Genomic DNA, 15,725 nt, shown 5'->3' on the forward strand with positions numbered 1-15,725 from the left:
GAAATGTAATGAGCTCACCTCACATTGTAAGACAAATTGTTTTCCTCCTTTAATCCGCAACAAGATGCATTTTTTGTCTTTAATTTGGGTTTCCTCCACCAACACTATTTGTTCCATGGTCAGTAGATTTTGCTTGAAAAACAAAATAAAAGGGCTTTACAATATAAAACTTTGTTTGCCTTAAACATTTCTTTCCAAAAAATACACTGGTTGAGAAAGAATCAAATGCATTTAGCAATTTTTTACATTTTTGCTCCTCAACAAGAGGTGATAAAACAGCTACAAGGCACTGTAAACAAAAGGTCATCACCATCACCAGTGGTATTTATTGAGCACCTACTGAGGGCAGATCACTGGACTAAGTGCTTGCAAGAGGACAATATAACTGAATTGGTAGACACATTCCCTGCCTACACAGAGCTACAGTCTAGAGGTCAAAATCTCATTTATAATAAAATGAACAAAAAAAGAAAGAAAAAAGTCACTCCTTATTGCCACAGGAGGGAAGTCACTAGAACAAAAAGCAAAGTATCCCTCAATTCACTTTACCTCCAAAACACTCAACACAAAAAAAGCCTTGTCAACTAAAATTCAAGACAGACCAGGAGGGATTTTATAATACGCTAACATATTCTTTCTGTGATTACAGGAAACTAAATCACTGATGAGCTTGCTGTAAAATCCTAAGTGGCTTGTATGAACAAAGAGCTTAGTACAGTGCTCTGCACACAGTAAACGCTCAAAAAAAAATATGATTGAAAGAACAAAAATGAAATCTTGACGCATGTCTTGAAAATTTGATACATTCCCTGCCCACAACGAGCTTAGAGTCTAGAGGGGGAGATGGACATTGATAGAAATCAATATATGACAGATAATGGACATATGTCGTGTGGGGCTGAGAGGCGGTATGAATAAAGGGAGCAAGTCACGGCGATGCGAACGGGAGTGGGAGAAGAGGAAAGGAGGGCTTAGTCAGGGGAGGCCTTAGGACTTAGCACAGTGCCTGCAACAGGGTAAACACTTAACAAATACCACAATTACGGGCAGGGATCATGTCTACCAATTCTACTGCACTGCACTTCCCCAAGTGCTTAGCACAATGCTCTGGACAAAGTGAGTACTCAATAAATACCACTGATTGATTCAGTAGGAGTGCCCACAACAGATGCCTGTTTAGTCTGATATTCCCAATTCAAAAGAAAAACCAAGAAAAATCACCTCCCGGGTGCACTGCTAGCATAATATTCTAGTGTCCAGAAAGTAGCAAGAACCTAAAATTATTGACTGCCTAGGATGGGGCAACTTAAAAAGCCGGGAAGATGCAGGTGATTTACAAGAAATTTGCACAGAAAATAATAATAATGGCATTTGTTAAGGTCTTACTATGTGCTACAAACTGTAGTGGGCACTGGGCTGGATATGAGCAAATCAGGTTTGGACACAGACCCTGTCCCACATGGGGTTCACAGTCTCGATCCCCATTTTATAGATGAGGGAACTGAGGCCCAGAGAAATTAAGAGATTTGCTTTAGATCACATAAATGTCATTTAACCATTTATATTGATGTCTGTCTCCCCCTCTAGAATGTGAGCTCGTTGTGCGCAGGGAATATAACATTTTCAAGGCACGCGTCAAGATTTCATTTTATTTTATTTCATTTTATCGCTGTATTATACTCCCCCCAAGTGCTTCGTACAGTGCTCTGCACTCAGTCAGTGCTCAAGAAATGAATGAGTGAATCGAGCGCTTTAAGAAGAATCCCGCCGTTCGTTTAAATTAGTCTCTCACACTCACCCTGGATTCTCCTTCTCCTCTCCATTCAAGTCGGTTGGGAAAGAGATAGAAGTACCGCCGCTGCCACTGAGTCAGAAACGGATTTCCCAGTTTGAGCATGTAACCGTGCATAATACAGTCTTTCCCCAGTGCATAATCTGGGCCAGAAACAAAACGATATTAAGGCTGGGTTAACGCAAGAATCCGACAACGGCATAACGCTGTGCTAGACTAAAAATACGACGTTATTTGTTTTTCCTCTCCCAAAGCATCGTTGCCACCTCGGTATGCTTAGCTCTACAAGGAGAGCGCGGAGTGTGGAGATGATAGGGAAAATGAAACAATCAGGAGCCTTCTGCCAATGATGGTGACCTCCGATGACTCAGGCGTCGGATGCCCGATGGGGCAAACCAGAGCCCGTTTCCAGGCTGCTCAGGCTGGCAGTGAGGGAAAATGACCCCTCCTGGTGATGTGCCAAGGGGGTGGTGCCAATTCAAAACGGGAAAAACTCTGGTTTGTGATGCAGCCCAGCGAATGGAGCCGGTGTCCGGGAATCGGAAGGACCTGGATTCTAATTCTGGCTCCACAATTCACCTGCTGTGTGATCTTGGGCAAATCAATTCCCTTCTCTGTGCCTCAGTGACCTCATCTGTAAAATGGGGATTAGGACCGTAAGCTCATGTGGGCAGGAAATGTATCTGTTTGTTGTTGTACTGTCCGCTCCCAGTAGCTTAGTACAATGCTCTGCACACAGAAAGCGTTCAATAAATACGATTGAATGAGTGAATGACTGTGAGCCCCATGTGGGGCAGGGACTGTGTCCAACTGGATTAGCTTGTATCTAGCCCAGTGCATAGTACAGTGCCTGATACATAGTAGGTGCTTCGCAAATTCCAGAAATGAAATAATAATAATAATGAATATAATAACAGTATTTGTTAAGTGCTTGCTATGTGACAGTCTCTGTATTAAGCTATAGGGTGAATACAAACATGTCAGGTTGGATGCAAACTCTGTCCCACATAGGGCTCACAATCTCAATTCCCATTTTATAGATGATGTCACTGAGGCCCAGAGAAGTTAAGCTACTTATTCAAGGTCACACAGCAGACAAGTGGTGGAGCGGGGACTAGAACCCGAGACCTTCTGACTCCCAGGCCCTGGCTCTATCCACTACATCACACTGCTTCTTATAATAATAATAATGATAATAAATGATAACTGCCAACCCCGGAGTCTGGCGGCTCGGATCTGAGCCTGGGAGGGAGACGTGGTGGCTCCGAAGCAAATTGTGGGGTGTGTCAAATACCAAAATTATTTTATTTATTTATTCATGCATATCTAGGTGTCTGCTCTTCAAGAGCTGATGGGGGTCCAATTTTTTCAGTCACCAGTCAGTCACTCATTTTTATTAAGCACTTACGGTGTGCAGAGCACTGTACTAAACTCTTGGGAGAATACAACAGAACAGACACATTCCCTGCCAACAACAAGCACAAGCACCACGACACAGTGCTCTGCATACAGTAAGTGCTCAATAATTTAGTTGAGTGTTAACCACTGGACTGTCTTCTCCTAAGTGCTCAGGACAGTGTCTGCACGTAGTACGAGCTGGCTAAATACCACTGACTGATTGATTGACTGATCAATTCTGGGTCAGATTGATCAATGCCCGGAGCCAAAGGGAACGGGGAACGATCACCAGAGTTAGCCTCTACCTCCAGGGCAGACGAATCCCTCAAGAATCCCCTCTAGACTGTCAGCATGTGTGGGCAGGGAATATGTCTGTTTACTCTTGTATTGTCCTCTCCCAAGAGCACAGTATAGTGCTCCGCACACAATAAGCGCTCAATAAATACGACTGAACGAGAGACGTATGATGCTGACGCTTCTCGGCCCTGAAAGGAAACTTGGCTTCATGGGACGGGTAATAACATGGACTCCCCCTTTTACCTTCTTCGTGACCAAGCTGCTTATTTTTGGCCCTCTTCCTGGCTTCCGTTTTATCGGTGTCCGCGTTGACCGCTTCATAGACCGTTTCTGCTACTTCTTGCTGCCAGCGTTCTGATATTACTAAAGGGAAGTTCTTGTAGAGCTCTTGATCGCTATCAAGCAGCTAGAGGGAAAAAGACAGAAAGAAGTTCATCGGGACCATGGGCCAAACCAGACGATATTGATTCTAATGTGATGACAAAATACTGGTTGCCAATCCACCTGAAAGTTCATCTGAAGGTAATTCATACAACAGGCACATTATGATGCAACAGAAAGTGCATTTTTTAATGGTATCTAAGTGCTTAATATGCATCAGGCGCTGTGATCATTCATTCATTCCTTTAATCGTATTTATTGAGCATTTACTGTGTGCAGAACACTGTCCTAAACACTTGGGAGTGTACAATATAGCAAGAGAACAGTCACATTCCCTGTACTAAGCTCTGAGGTAGCTACAAAATCATCAGATTGGACACACTCCCTGTTCCTCTTGGGGCTCACGGTCTTAATCCCCAAATTACAGGTGAGGTCACTGAGGCCCAAAGAAATGAAGTGACTTGCCCAAGATCACCCAGCCGACAAGTGGCAGAACCGGGATTAAAATCCAGGTCCTTCTGACGCCCAGGCCCATGCTCTAACCACTAGACCACACTGTTTGTTGAAATGACACTCTTCCAGGACATATTTAAAGGCCACATTGCTATTGATTCGCCTAAATTATCAGACGATTTCCGTGCCAGCCGATTATTTGGCCGTTAAATCTTCCTCGCAATCCCACACTAATTGTAGCATTTTATAATGCAACATTTCTATCGGTGAATGTGTGTGATTCTGGAAAAAAAAAAATCCCTTGAGGTTTCGTTCACCAATTTCCTGATTAAAAACAAGAGGTCTACACTCTGAAAACACATCTAAGGAATGGAAACATCTCACAGTCACTTCACTTCTGTGCCCCTCGGTTACTTCATTTTTTAACTGGTAATTAAGAGTGAGAGGGCCATATGGGACATGGACTGTATTTAATCTGATTAGCTTTCATCTGCCTTAGCGTTTGATACAATGCCTGGCACATAGTAAGTGCTTAACAAATGCCATTAAAAAAAATAAAATAAAACCAAAAAACAAAAACCTCAGAAACAATCCAAGTAGGGCGGGGGGGGGGGGGGGGGGGGTTTGGTGTTTTTTTTTTTTTTGAGGGATTAGTGTTTAATCTCCAAAACCTTATTCCTTCTTGTCCGTCGCCGGCAGGGAATGTGCCCGATATATCGTTCTATTGTCCTCTCCCAAGAGCTCAGTACAGTGCTGTGCACACAATAAGAGAGCCCAATAAATACCATTGATTGATCAATTGGAATTTTGCAAAAGTACAGTTTTCAACCAGCAGAATATGGAGACGAAGATGCCCCTTTTGGAGCTAGTTCTAAGGTTTAGAAAGAATAATATGAAAATGTTTACATTTTCAACTAAAGTGTTGGGCATGATCACTAGTTGAAATATGCACAGAAAAATAGGCGCTAGGGAGAACGGAGCAATAGCAGAAAAAAAAAAATGACACATTATTGAGTAAGCAGCACGGCCTACTGGAAGAACCTGAGCCAGGGAATCGGAGGATCAGTTTTCTAATCTGGGCTTGTTTCTTAATCAATCGATCATATTTATTAAGTGCTTACTGTGGGCAGAGCACTGTACTAAGCAGTTGGGAGAGTGTGATACAACAATATTATAGACACATTCCTTGCCCACAGTGAGCTTACAGTCTAGAGGGGGAGACAGACATTAATAAAAAGAAATAAATGGCAGGTAAGCAGCTCTAGATTTGGAGAAATGAAAGGCGGGGAGATGCCAGACAGGTACCTTAATGCCTTTGGTGTCTTCCTCATCAAACGAGCCGATATCGAAGGCATCTGCAGCATTCACCTCCCCCCGAGGCGGGATCAACGGTGGAGGATACTGGGAAATCAAAATGGAGACAAAACAACTGAAAAATTTTCATTTTCCAATCCCAGAATGTATAACCATGACTTGTACAATGGCCCTCTCCGGTAGTGTGACATGGGGGAGGAGAGGACAAAAGTAGAGAACCAGCCTGGCCTACGGGATAGGGTCGGTGCCTGGGAGTCAGAAGGACCTGGCTTCTAATCCCAGCTCCGCAACATGTCTGCTGTTGACCTCGGACAAGTCACTTCACGTGTCTGGGCCTCAGATCTCTCCTCTGTAAGACTCTCAGGTCGGGGCTTTTTCCACTAGACCACCCTGCTTCTCTGCTTCCCCTCTTGTGGATTGACAGCATCATTTCCAGATATTCTGTTAGCGCAAATAGACAAGGTCTTTCTTTCAAAAGCATCTCCAAGCCGCAACCACAAACAACGTGGTTGGGACTCTTTGACCTCAAAGACTACTTAGTTACATGTTCTTAGCATCCTCCGGGTTGGTCACCAGACACAAACGTCACCAGTTTTCCTCAGGTAATTCTTTTTATAACTGGTATTTGTCTAGGTGTTTACTGTGTGTCCAACACTTTTCTAAGCCCATGAGGTAGATACAAATTCATCAGGTCGGACAAAGTCCCCGTCCCACATGGGGCTCACAGTTTAAGCAAGAGGGAGAACATGGATTAAATTCCCATTTGCCAGCTAAGGAAACCAAGGCCCAGAGAAGCAAAGTGACTTGCCCCAAGTCCCACAGCAAAGTGGCTGAGCCGGGGTTAGAAGCCAGGTCCTTGTGACTCCCAGGCCCGAGCTCTCTCCGCTAAGCCACGCTGCTTCCTGGTTTGTTAAATTGGCTGGCACATGGAAGCGGGGCCTGGAGTGGGGAATGAGGGTTGGAGAGCTGTCAGGGTGTATGGAGAGGAAAAGGGAAGCCAACTGAGGAGTGGAGGAGAAAAGGAAGCGGGAGATGAAAGGGAGATGTGTCAGTGGGATGAATGATTAAAATGAACTACCTTCTGTAAGTAGACCTGCTGCCAGTCAATCCCTTTGAAAAAAGGATGTTCTTTCACTTCCTGTGCGCTACCAAGAAAATAAATACCATTTAGTACAGATAGAAACATCAAAGGTCACATCTCCACCCAGAGGCATTCCCCAGTTGAGCCTTCTTTCTCCTCGGCTCGCTTTCCCTTCTGTGTCTTCTCTGCACTTCGATCTGTGACCTTTGGACATTTGACATTAGCCCCACCTCAAACCTTGCAGCACTTAGGTACATCTCTTTAAATTCTATATTATAAATGACTTATTTATTCATATTAATGTCTGTCTCTCCCTCTAGACTGTAAGCTCGTTACAGGCTAATCAGGTTGGACACAGTCCCTGTCCTGCATAGGGCTCATGCCCTTCATCCACACTTTTCACAGAGGAGGTAAAAGAGGCACAGAGAAGTGAAGTGACTTGCCCAAAGTCACACAGCAGACGTGTGGCGGAGCTGGGATCTGAACCCAGGTGGAGGGCAGTATTGGAGAGAGAGGGGAGGGGGGTGGTCAAAGAGAGAAAATGGGGGGAAAGTTACAAAAAAACCACACGATTTCTGGCAAGAATCTCATCTAGGTTTCAAACTTATACAATGAAAACAAAAATAGATTAGGGCTTTTCCACAGCAATACTTTCCGAGACATCATACGGATCTTCCTTGGTCTGGAATGATTTAAAAAGTGAACAGGAATCTAGTTCCCAATTACACCGCTTAGCTTTACTTAAATGGCTTCTTGTTTTATCATAAGAGCTGTTCTCCAGAAAGGGCCTTGTTTGAAGGCTGGTTCCTCTTTCATGTCCTATTTTGAAGACACGGGTTAAGAACCCAGTGTAAAATGAACCAAACTGCTGCAATTATTTGCCTCTTATGTTGAGACGCTGAAGGGGACAAGGAAATTTGAGGGTCCGACTCGACTGGAAAACTTTCCTGTAAGTTTCTATAAGAAATCTGACGAATATCTCTGCATAATCATAACCCAAGTATTGCTTCCGAAGGAGATGGGTTTTCTTTGGCTTTACATTAAAAAACCCAATGGAGGAATTAGTTGCTATCAAAAGCAAGAGTAAATTATACATTTTGCCACGGATCAACTGAAGCCAGAATTGTTTTTTGGTTCACAGTGCTATCTCGGCTTTAGAACCACAAAGTTAAAGTTTAGCCAAATCGGTACTCTGCTTCAGCAGCAGACAACGAAGAACAATTTAAAGAATGATTCGATTCCCTTTTTTTACATTATTTGCTGAGCTCTTACTATGTGCCAGGCACTGTGTTAAGCACTAGGGTAGATTCAACCTAATTGGGTTGGACACAGTCCAAGTCCCACATGGGGCTCACAGTCTTAATCTCCATTTTACACATGAGGGAACTGAGGCCCAGAGAAGTGAAGTGAGTTGCCCAAGGCCACTCAGCAGTGGTGGAGCCCGCATTAGAACCCAATTCCCTCTGAACCTCTCCTCCCCAAAACCTGGTCAATTTCACCCCTTGAGGAAAGGACTGAGCTTTGGATCCCTCCCCAGGGAGATCCAAATTTCATCTTTCCCCCAATTTGGGAACTTTGCAGTTTAGTGCTGAGGCTTTCAGAAACCAGCATGGTGTAGTGGTTAGAGCTCGGGTCAGAAGGTCATGGGCTCTAATCCCGGCTCCGCCACTTGTCTGCTGTGTGAACCTTGGGCAAGTCGCCCCACTTCTCTGGGCCTCGTTTACCACATCTGTAAAATGGGGATTGAGACTGCGAGCCCCACACGAGACAGGGACTGTGTCCAACCCGATTTGCTTTTATTCTCCCCAGTGCTTACTACAGTGCCTGGCAGGTAGTAAGCACTTAACAAATACCACAATTATTACTATTATTAGGCTGACCGGCCTTCAAAAATCTGCTGGGAGACAGCAGACTCCGCGTAGAACAGCAGAGGGAAGACGTCCTATGTACCAGGGTTGAAAGAAGAATCTGCCCGGATAGTGAGAGTAGAATAGGCACTTAATACAGTGGCATTAAGGATGGTGAGGAGTGAGGGGGGAAGTTTTTTCCCTGGAATGGGCTGAGGGTGGGGGTGAGAATCAAACTCAACATACAAATACGTTAACAAATACCTTCCACAACAACACACACACATATTCTCTCTCTCTCTCTTTGGAAGAAAACAAAAAAGATGGGAATCATAGCAACTTCATGGAAACACAATACAGGTCCACGAGGTAATAACACACATAAAAGGCCCCTACTGGGTCTTGTGAAAACAGTCACATGAAACCTAGAATGCTTTGATTCCTCTGGTCCGCGAATGCTTCTCACATGAAGTGTTATTAAAAATCAGCTGCAGGGCTGAAATTAGGGTAAAAAAAAAAAATTCCTGAGCTCCTGTCTGTGGCACATTTTCTCAACCTGTCAATAATTTCAAACATATGGAAGGAAGATGTCATTTCCTCCTTTTCTGCTGGTAAATACTGCAGAATATAGAAGAGGGAGAATTATTATTTTTTTCTTGGAAGGGAGCGGCCCGAGGGTTCCTCGGCATCGGTTCCTGCGGAGAGGAAGACCCACCTGCTGCCCTGGCATCCAAGCCGCTTGCTAACATCTCGCTGAAGGAGACCCTCGAGGAGAGACTTCAATTCGGCGGAAAACGTATCCGGCAGTTCCACATTCTGGAGAAGAAGAGAAGAAAAGGAATGAATAAGAATCTCCTGGCAAATCGATTTCAGCCAGTAGTGCTCGCTAAATATCCCTGGATTGACTATTCTTTCCAGGAGAAGCCTCGTCTTAAAATCATCAGCTTGTTGTGGGGAGGGAATGCATCTGTTTATCGCTGTACTGTACTCTCCCAAATGCTTAGTATAGTGTCCTGCACACAGTAAGCACTTAATAAATACAACTGAATGAGTCTATGTCAGTGGCATAGGAGAAACAGCATGGCTTAGTGGAAAGAGCCCGGGCTTGGGAGTCAGAGGTCACGGGTTCTAATCCCTGCTCCTCCACTCGTCAGCTGTGTGACTTTGGGCAAGTCACCTCACTTCTCTGTGCTTTAGTTACCTCATCTGTAAAATGGGGATTAAGACTGTGAGCCCCACATGGGACAACCTGATTACCTTGTGTCTACCCCAGTGCTTAAGACAGTGCTTGGCACATAGTAAGAGCTTAACAAATACCATTATTATTATTATTTATGTACAGAGCACTGAACTAAGTGCTCAGGAGAGGACCATACAGCATAGTTGGCCGACACATTCTCTGCCCACAATGAGCTTATGGTCTAAATGGGGAGCCAGATGTTAGTAGATGTTAGTAGAAATAAGTTACTTGTGATACATAATTTTTAAATATGTACCTAAGTGGTGAAGGGTAAAATCAATCGATCCATCAGTGGTATTTATGGATAGCATAGCTTTGGGCAGAGCACTGGGAAAGTTCAAAACCTCAGTCGGGAGACACAATCCCTGCCCATGAAGAACTTAGAGGGGGAGACAGACATTAATAGAAATAAATTATTTATAGCATATATAATTTAAACAAAGGTACACAAGAGCTGTGGGGTAAAATTAAGCTAAATTTAATGAACTGAAATTAAAATTAAATTCACCTCGCACTCCCTTCTGCGTCACCCTGACCTGCTCCCTCTGCTCCCCCCCAACAATCCCAGTCTCACAGTATCACTGCACAAAGTACTGTACTGTACTATACTGTACCCAAACACTGTACATAGTTCAGACAGTATGTATCAGTCATTTTATTTATTTGTATTGATGTCTGTCTCCCATCCCCGCCCCAGATGGTGACCTCGTTGTGGGCAGGGATTGTCACTGTTTATTGAGCACGGGAAGGAGGCATTGGTAAGCCACTTCCATATTTTGACCAAGAAAACTCTATGGATCCACTACCAGAACGATCGCCGATGGAGGTGGGGCATTCAGGGAGAGATGTGTCCATGACATCATTATGGGTCAGATATGACTCGACTGCAAAAGACAACAACTTTCCCAAACGCTTAGAAAAGCGTTCTGCACATAGTAAGTGCTTAATACGATTGAGTGAATGAATTAAATGATCAGTGGTATTTATTGAGTGCCTGCTGTGGGCAGAGCACTGTGAAAGAACAATATAATAGTCGAGAGACACAATCCCTGCACTCAAGGAATTGACAACCTAGAGGGGGAGGCAGACACTAATGGAAAGAAATCATTTTTGGCATATTCATTCATTCATTCATTCATATTTATTGAGCACTGACTGTGTGCAGAGCACTGTACTAAGCACTTGGGAAGTACAATTCAGAAACAAATTGAGACAATCCATGCACACAACGGGCTCACAGTCTAGAAGGGGGGAGACAGACATCAAAACAAGCAAACAAGATTTGGTAGAATCATTATAAATAGAATTATAGATATATAGCATTAATAAAAAGAAATATAATTATAATTATAAATATGTATATATTATACACAAATATGTATACACAAGTGCTGTGAGGCGGGGAGGAGGGTAGAGCAAAGGGAGCTAGTCGGGGCGATGGGGAGTAGAGGAGAAGGGGGACTTAGAGGTATGTACTCGAGGGCTGTGAGGTAAAATTCATCAGAGAATGGTATTTATGGAGTGCCTACTGTGGGAAGAGCACTGGAAAATCACAACCCAAGAGTCAGTAGACACAATTCCTGCCCACAAAGGAAACTGCAACCTAGAGGAGGAGACCAACATTAATAAAAGCAAATAATTTACAGCCTGTAATTTAAAGAATTAGAATCTCCCGGCAATATGATGTCAGCCAGTAGTGCTCCAAAAATACCTCTGATTGACAAGTCTTTCCAGGAGAGGCATAGTCTTAAAATCATCAGCTCGTTGTGGGCAGGGAATGTGTTTGTTTATTGTTGCATTGTACTCTCTCAAGTGCTTAGTACAGTGCTCGGCACACAGTAAGGGCTGAATAAATACAACCAAATGAATGAATTATCACCAGGGGCCTTTATGTGCAGAGCACTGGACTGAGCGTTCCAGAGAGGAAGATCCAACCGAGTAGAAAGACACGTTCTCTCCCCACAGTGAGCTGACGGTCTAGAGGCGGAGACGGACGTTAACAGGAATAAATTATTTGTAATGTATAATTTAAAGATATACGTATCTATGTGCATAAGGGCTGTGGGGTAGAATTAGTCAATCAAAGGTACTTATTGAGCGCCGGCTGTGGGCGGGACACTGGGAAAGTACAACGACAGAGTCGGTATCCCTGCTCACCCAGAGCTTCTAGACTAGGGGACGAGGCAGACATTCACATCAATTTCAGAAACAGAAAAAGGCAGAGTGTACGGATAAGGCCATAAGTGCTGTGGGGCTGAAAAAGGAAGGGAATCCACATTAACGTGCTTGTTGTGGGCAGAGAAGGAATCTGCTAATTCTGTTGTATTGTGCTCTCCCAAGCGCTTAGTACAGGGCTCTGCACACAGTAAGCACTCAATAAATATCATTGATTGACTGAAGAAGGCTTCAGGCTAATGTGCTCAGAATCCACAGCCGACTCACGTACCCACATGCAATTTCTTTCTTTATTTTAATGCCCGCATCCACCTATAGGCTGTGAGCTCCTGGTTGGCAGAGAACGTGTCTACCAGCTCTATTTTACTGTCCTCTCCCAGGCGCTCAGTACGGCGCTCTGCACACGGTAAGCACTCAATAAATCCCGCTGATTGACTGACTGATGAAATGTTCAGCTGTAGTGCTTAAAGTCACACAGGAAAGTGGGAAATGGGGCTACCGAATGGGACAAAGAGACCTCTTACCGCTGTCAGGGTCATCCGATCAATCTCGTGCTTATCTTTGGTTTTGTGTTGCCTGAAGGGACTGTGACTGTAGAAAGAAAATTGAAAAAAAAAATTCTGATCAGAGTTCAGAGGTCAAACTGGGGGACACAGGCTTCTGTTCCCTGAGCAGCGGGATGATCAGATGTTCTTCAGCTTCCAAACTATCCCAACAGCTCTTCATAGCACAAAGAAGCAGCCATCTTTCCAAAGAAACCCGGGCCCCATCAGATAATGGAGGCTTATCTGCTCTGGGAAAACTAGAAGTCAGTTTGTCTTTTCTGACTATTCGTTTTCACTGGAGTTCTCAGGCCAAAATACATGCTTCCAATGACTAGGCCTCTGAATCTGCTCCAGTCCCCCTTCATGTTGTTTCATTATGGCATTTGTTAAGCGCATAATATGTGCCAGGCACTGCGCTAAGCGCAGGGGTAGATACAAGGTAATCAGGTTGGACACAGTCCACATTCCACAGGAGGTTCACAATTTTAATCCCCACTTTACAGATGAGGGAACTAAGGCCCAGAGAAGGATGGCCCAGTGGATAGAGCACGGGTCTAGAAGTGAGAAGGTCCTGGCTTCTTCTCCCGGTTCCACCACTTGTCTGCTGGGTGACCTTGGGCAAATCATTTCACTTCTCTGACCCTCAGCTACCTCCTCTGTAAAATGGGGATGAAGACTATGAGCCCCACGTGGGACACAGACCATGTCCAACATGAGTAGCTTATGTACCTCAGTGCAAAGTACAGTGTCTAGCACATAGTAAGTGCTTAACAAATACCATTTAAAATAAAAATGAAGTGATGGCTCACAGTAAGCGCTCAACTGATGCAATTAAAAAGAAAAAATTGAAGTGACTTGCCCATGGTCACACAGCACACAAGTGGTGGAGCCGGGATTAAAATCTAGGTGCTTCCGACTCCCAGGCCCGGGATCTATCCATTAGGCCATGCTGCTTCTCCCTCCGATTTATCCACGCTCTTCTCCCACTATACTCCAGCTCACACTTCACTCCATTCAAGCTAGTCTCCTCCCCATTGCTTGTTCTCACCTTTCCCACTGGTGACCTCTTGCTCAACCCCTTCCTCCTGCTCAGACTTTGCTATGCATTCGACCGATTCCAGCTCTATTTTCACAGAACTGCTCCAAAGCCATCTTAGAGGTCTTCTGGGATGAATTTCTAATCTCTTCCCCTTATATACCTGTTGAGCATCAAAGCCCTCACAAGCATCCAGAGTGCTCTAATACAGATTATACCTTCCCTAATAAAGACTTCCCCTCTCAGGATGGCACCTGGAGAGTTTCCAGGCCTCTACCAGTCTCAACTATGGAAGGGAGAGTCAAGCAGAGGCTGTCCAGTCCATTCCTAGCTTGGCCAGTGGCTTGGGAGTGGCAGGCCATCGGCTACAAGTCAACACTCATCGGGGCTGGGCTGATAAGGCATGGGAAAGAGTCGAGGGCGGAGATTCGAGTTTACTGTGAGGAAGGCGGCAAAGGTAAACCAGTTCCAGATTTTTACCAAGAAAACTCTATGGGTCCACTACCAGAACGATGGCAATGCAGAGTACGGTGTTCTGGGAGAGTTGTGTCCATGGAGTTGCTACGGGTCGGAGATGACAAGATTAAACACTAATTCATGTTAAGAGTGTCCATCTCCCCGACGAGACTAGAAGCTCCCAAAGGGCAGGGATCATGTCCAGTAACTGGACTGAACTCTCCCAATGTGCTTGGAAGAGTGTTCTGCAAACAGGAGGGGCTCAAAAATTATTAGTTGAGTAAAATTTATGTTTATTTCTATTTTTGTCTATCTCCCCCTCTAGACAGCAAGCTCGTAGTGAGCAGGGAATGTGCCTGTTTATTGTTATATTGTCCTCTCCTCCGCACTTAGTACAGTGTTCTGCACACAGTAAGTGCTCAATAAATACAAGTGACTGGCTGACTAAAAAAAGGCAATATAATGAGAAAACAAGAAATTTTTCCAACTAAAAGTCTTTTCAGAACAAAGACCATTTACACTCCTTTGCCTCTAACATTTCAGTGATGATAAATCAATGTGATGATAAATAGCGACCAATCAATCAACGGTATTTACTGAGTGCTTACTATGTGCAGAGCCCTGTTCTAAGGGCTTGGAAGAGCACAGTGCAAGAGAATTAACAGACATGTTCCCTGCTAATATCTGTATCAATGTCTGTCTCCCACTCCAGAATGTAAGCTGCTGTGGGCAGGGAATGTATCTCTTATATTGTTTTATTGTCCTCTCCCAAGAGCTTAGTACTGTGCTCTGCACAAAGTAAGCGCTCAATAAATACGACTGACTGGCCATATTGAGTTACCTTCACAGAAGAAGACTAATAATGATTGTGGTATGTGTTAAGCATGTATACGTACCAAGCACTGTGTTACACCCCAGAGTAGATATAATAATAATAATAATAATTATGATATTTGTTAAGTGCTTACTATGTGCCAAGCACTGTTCTAAGCACTGGCGTAAATGCAAGGTAATCAGGTTGTCCCATGTAGAACTCACAGTCTTAATCCCCATTTTATAGATGAGATAATTGAGGCACAGAGAAATTAAGTGGCTTGCCCAAAGCCACACGGCAGACAAGTGGCAGAGCAGGGATTAGAACCCACACCCTCTGACTCCCAAGCCCGTGCTCTTTCCACTAAGCCAAAGCCCAATCTGTCCCACATATGGATCATGGTCTAGGAGGAAGAGAGAACAGGAATTGAATCACCTTTCTACAAACATGGAAACTGAGGCACAGACAAGGTAAGGGACTCGCCCAAGGTCACGCAGCAGGCTCATGGCAGAGCCGGGATTAGAATCCAGGTCCTTGGACTCCAAGCCCGGGAACCTTTCTTCCAGGTTGTAAAGTCTTCGTTTCAAGAGAGTTGGCTAATCTTTCTTTAAAAGTGGAAGGGACAATACAGTGCATCTCATTAGATGGCACAAAGCGCTTAGCAAATGCCATCATTATTATTATTATATTACTGTTAAAGGAGATGGTAAACCCCACGGCATTACTTTTTCAAGTAAATTTATTTCAGTTTTGTACACCAGGGGGTAGTCAGAACCTGGTTTTCATTCCCAGGCTCTGAATGGCAGGAACCAATGTAATACTCATTTATCCATCAGTCAATCAGTCAGTTGTACTGATTGAGTGTTTACTGTATGTTGATGATGGTATTTGTTAAG

General features: G+C 44.2%; 1 protein-coding gene across 2 annotated transcripts in view; it reads right to left on the reverse strand.

The window, feature by feature from the left end:
* GRK3 (G protein-coupled receptor kinase 3) overlaps positions 1-15,725 on the reverse strand; it is a 148,843-nt gene that overhangs the window by 4,444 nt on the left and 128,674 nt on the right. For both annotated transcript variants that reach the window (XM_029049390.2, XM_029049393.2), the window contains 7 exons: positions 12,503-12,569; positions 9,279-9,379; positions 6,714-6,780; positions 5,627-5,722; positions 3,731-3,893; positions 1,799-1,935; positions 19-132 (listed from right to left, as the gene is read on the reverse strand). In XM_029049390.2, coding sequence (XP_028905223.1) covers positions 19-132; positions 1,799-1,935; positions 3,731-3,893; positions 5,627-5,722; positions 6,714-6,780; positions 9,279-9,379; positions 12,503-12,569 — 745 coding nt within the window. The remainder of the gene's footprint in view (positions 1-18; positions 133-1,798; positions 1,936-3,730; positions 3,894-5,626; positions 5,723-6,713; positions 6,781-9,278; positions 9,380-12,502; positions 12,570-15,725) is intronic.

This window comes from Ornithorhynchus anatinus, chromosome 21 (genome assembly GCF_004115215.2).
Source record: "Ornithorhynchus anatinus isolate Pmale09 chromosome 21, mOrnAna1.pri.v4, whole genome shotgun sequence".
NCBI lineage: Eukaryota > Metazoa > Chordata > Mammalia > Monotremata > Ornithorhynchidae > Ornithorhynchus > Ornithorhynchus anatinus.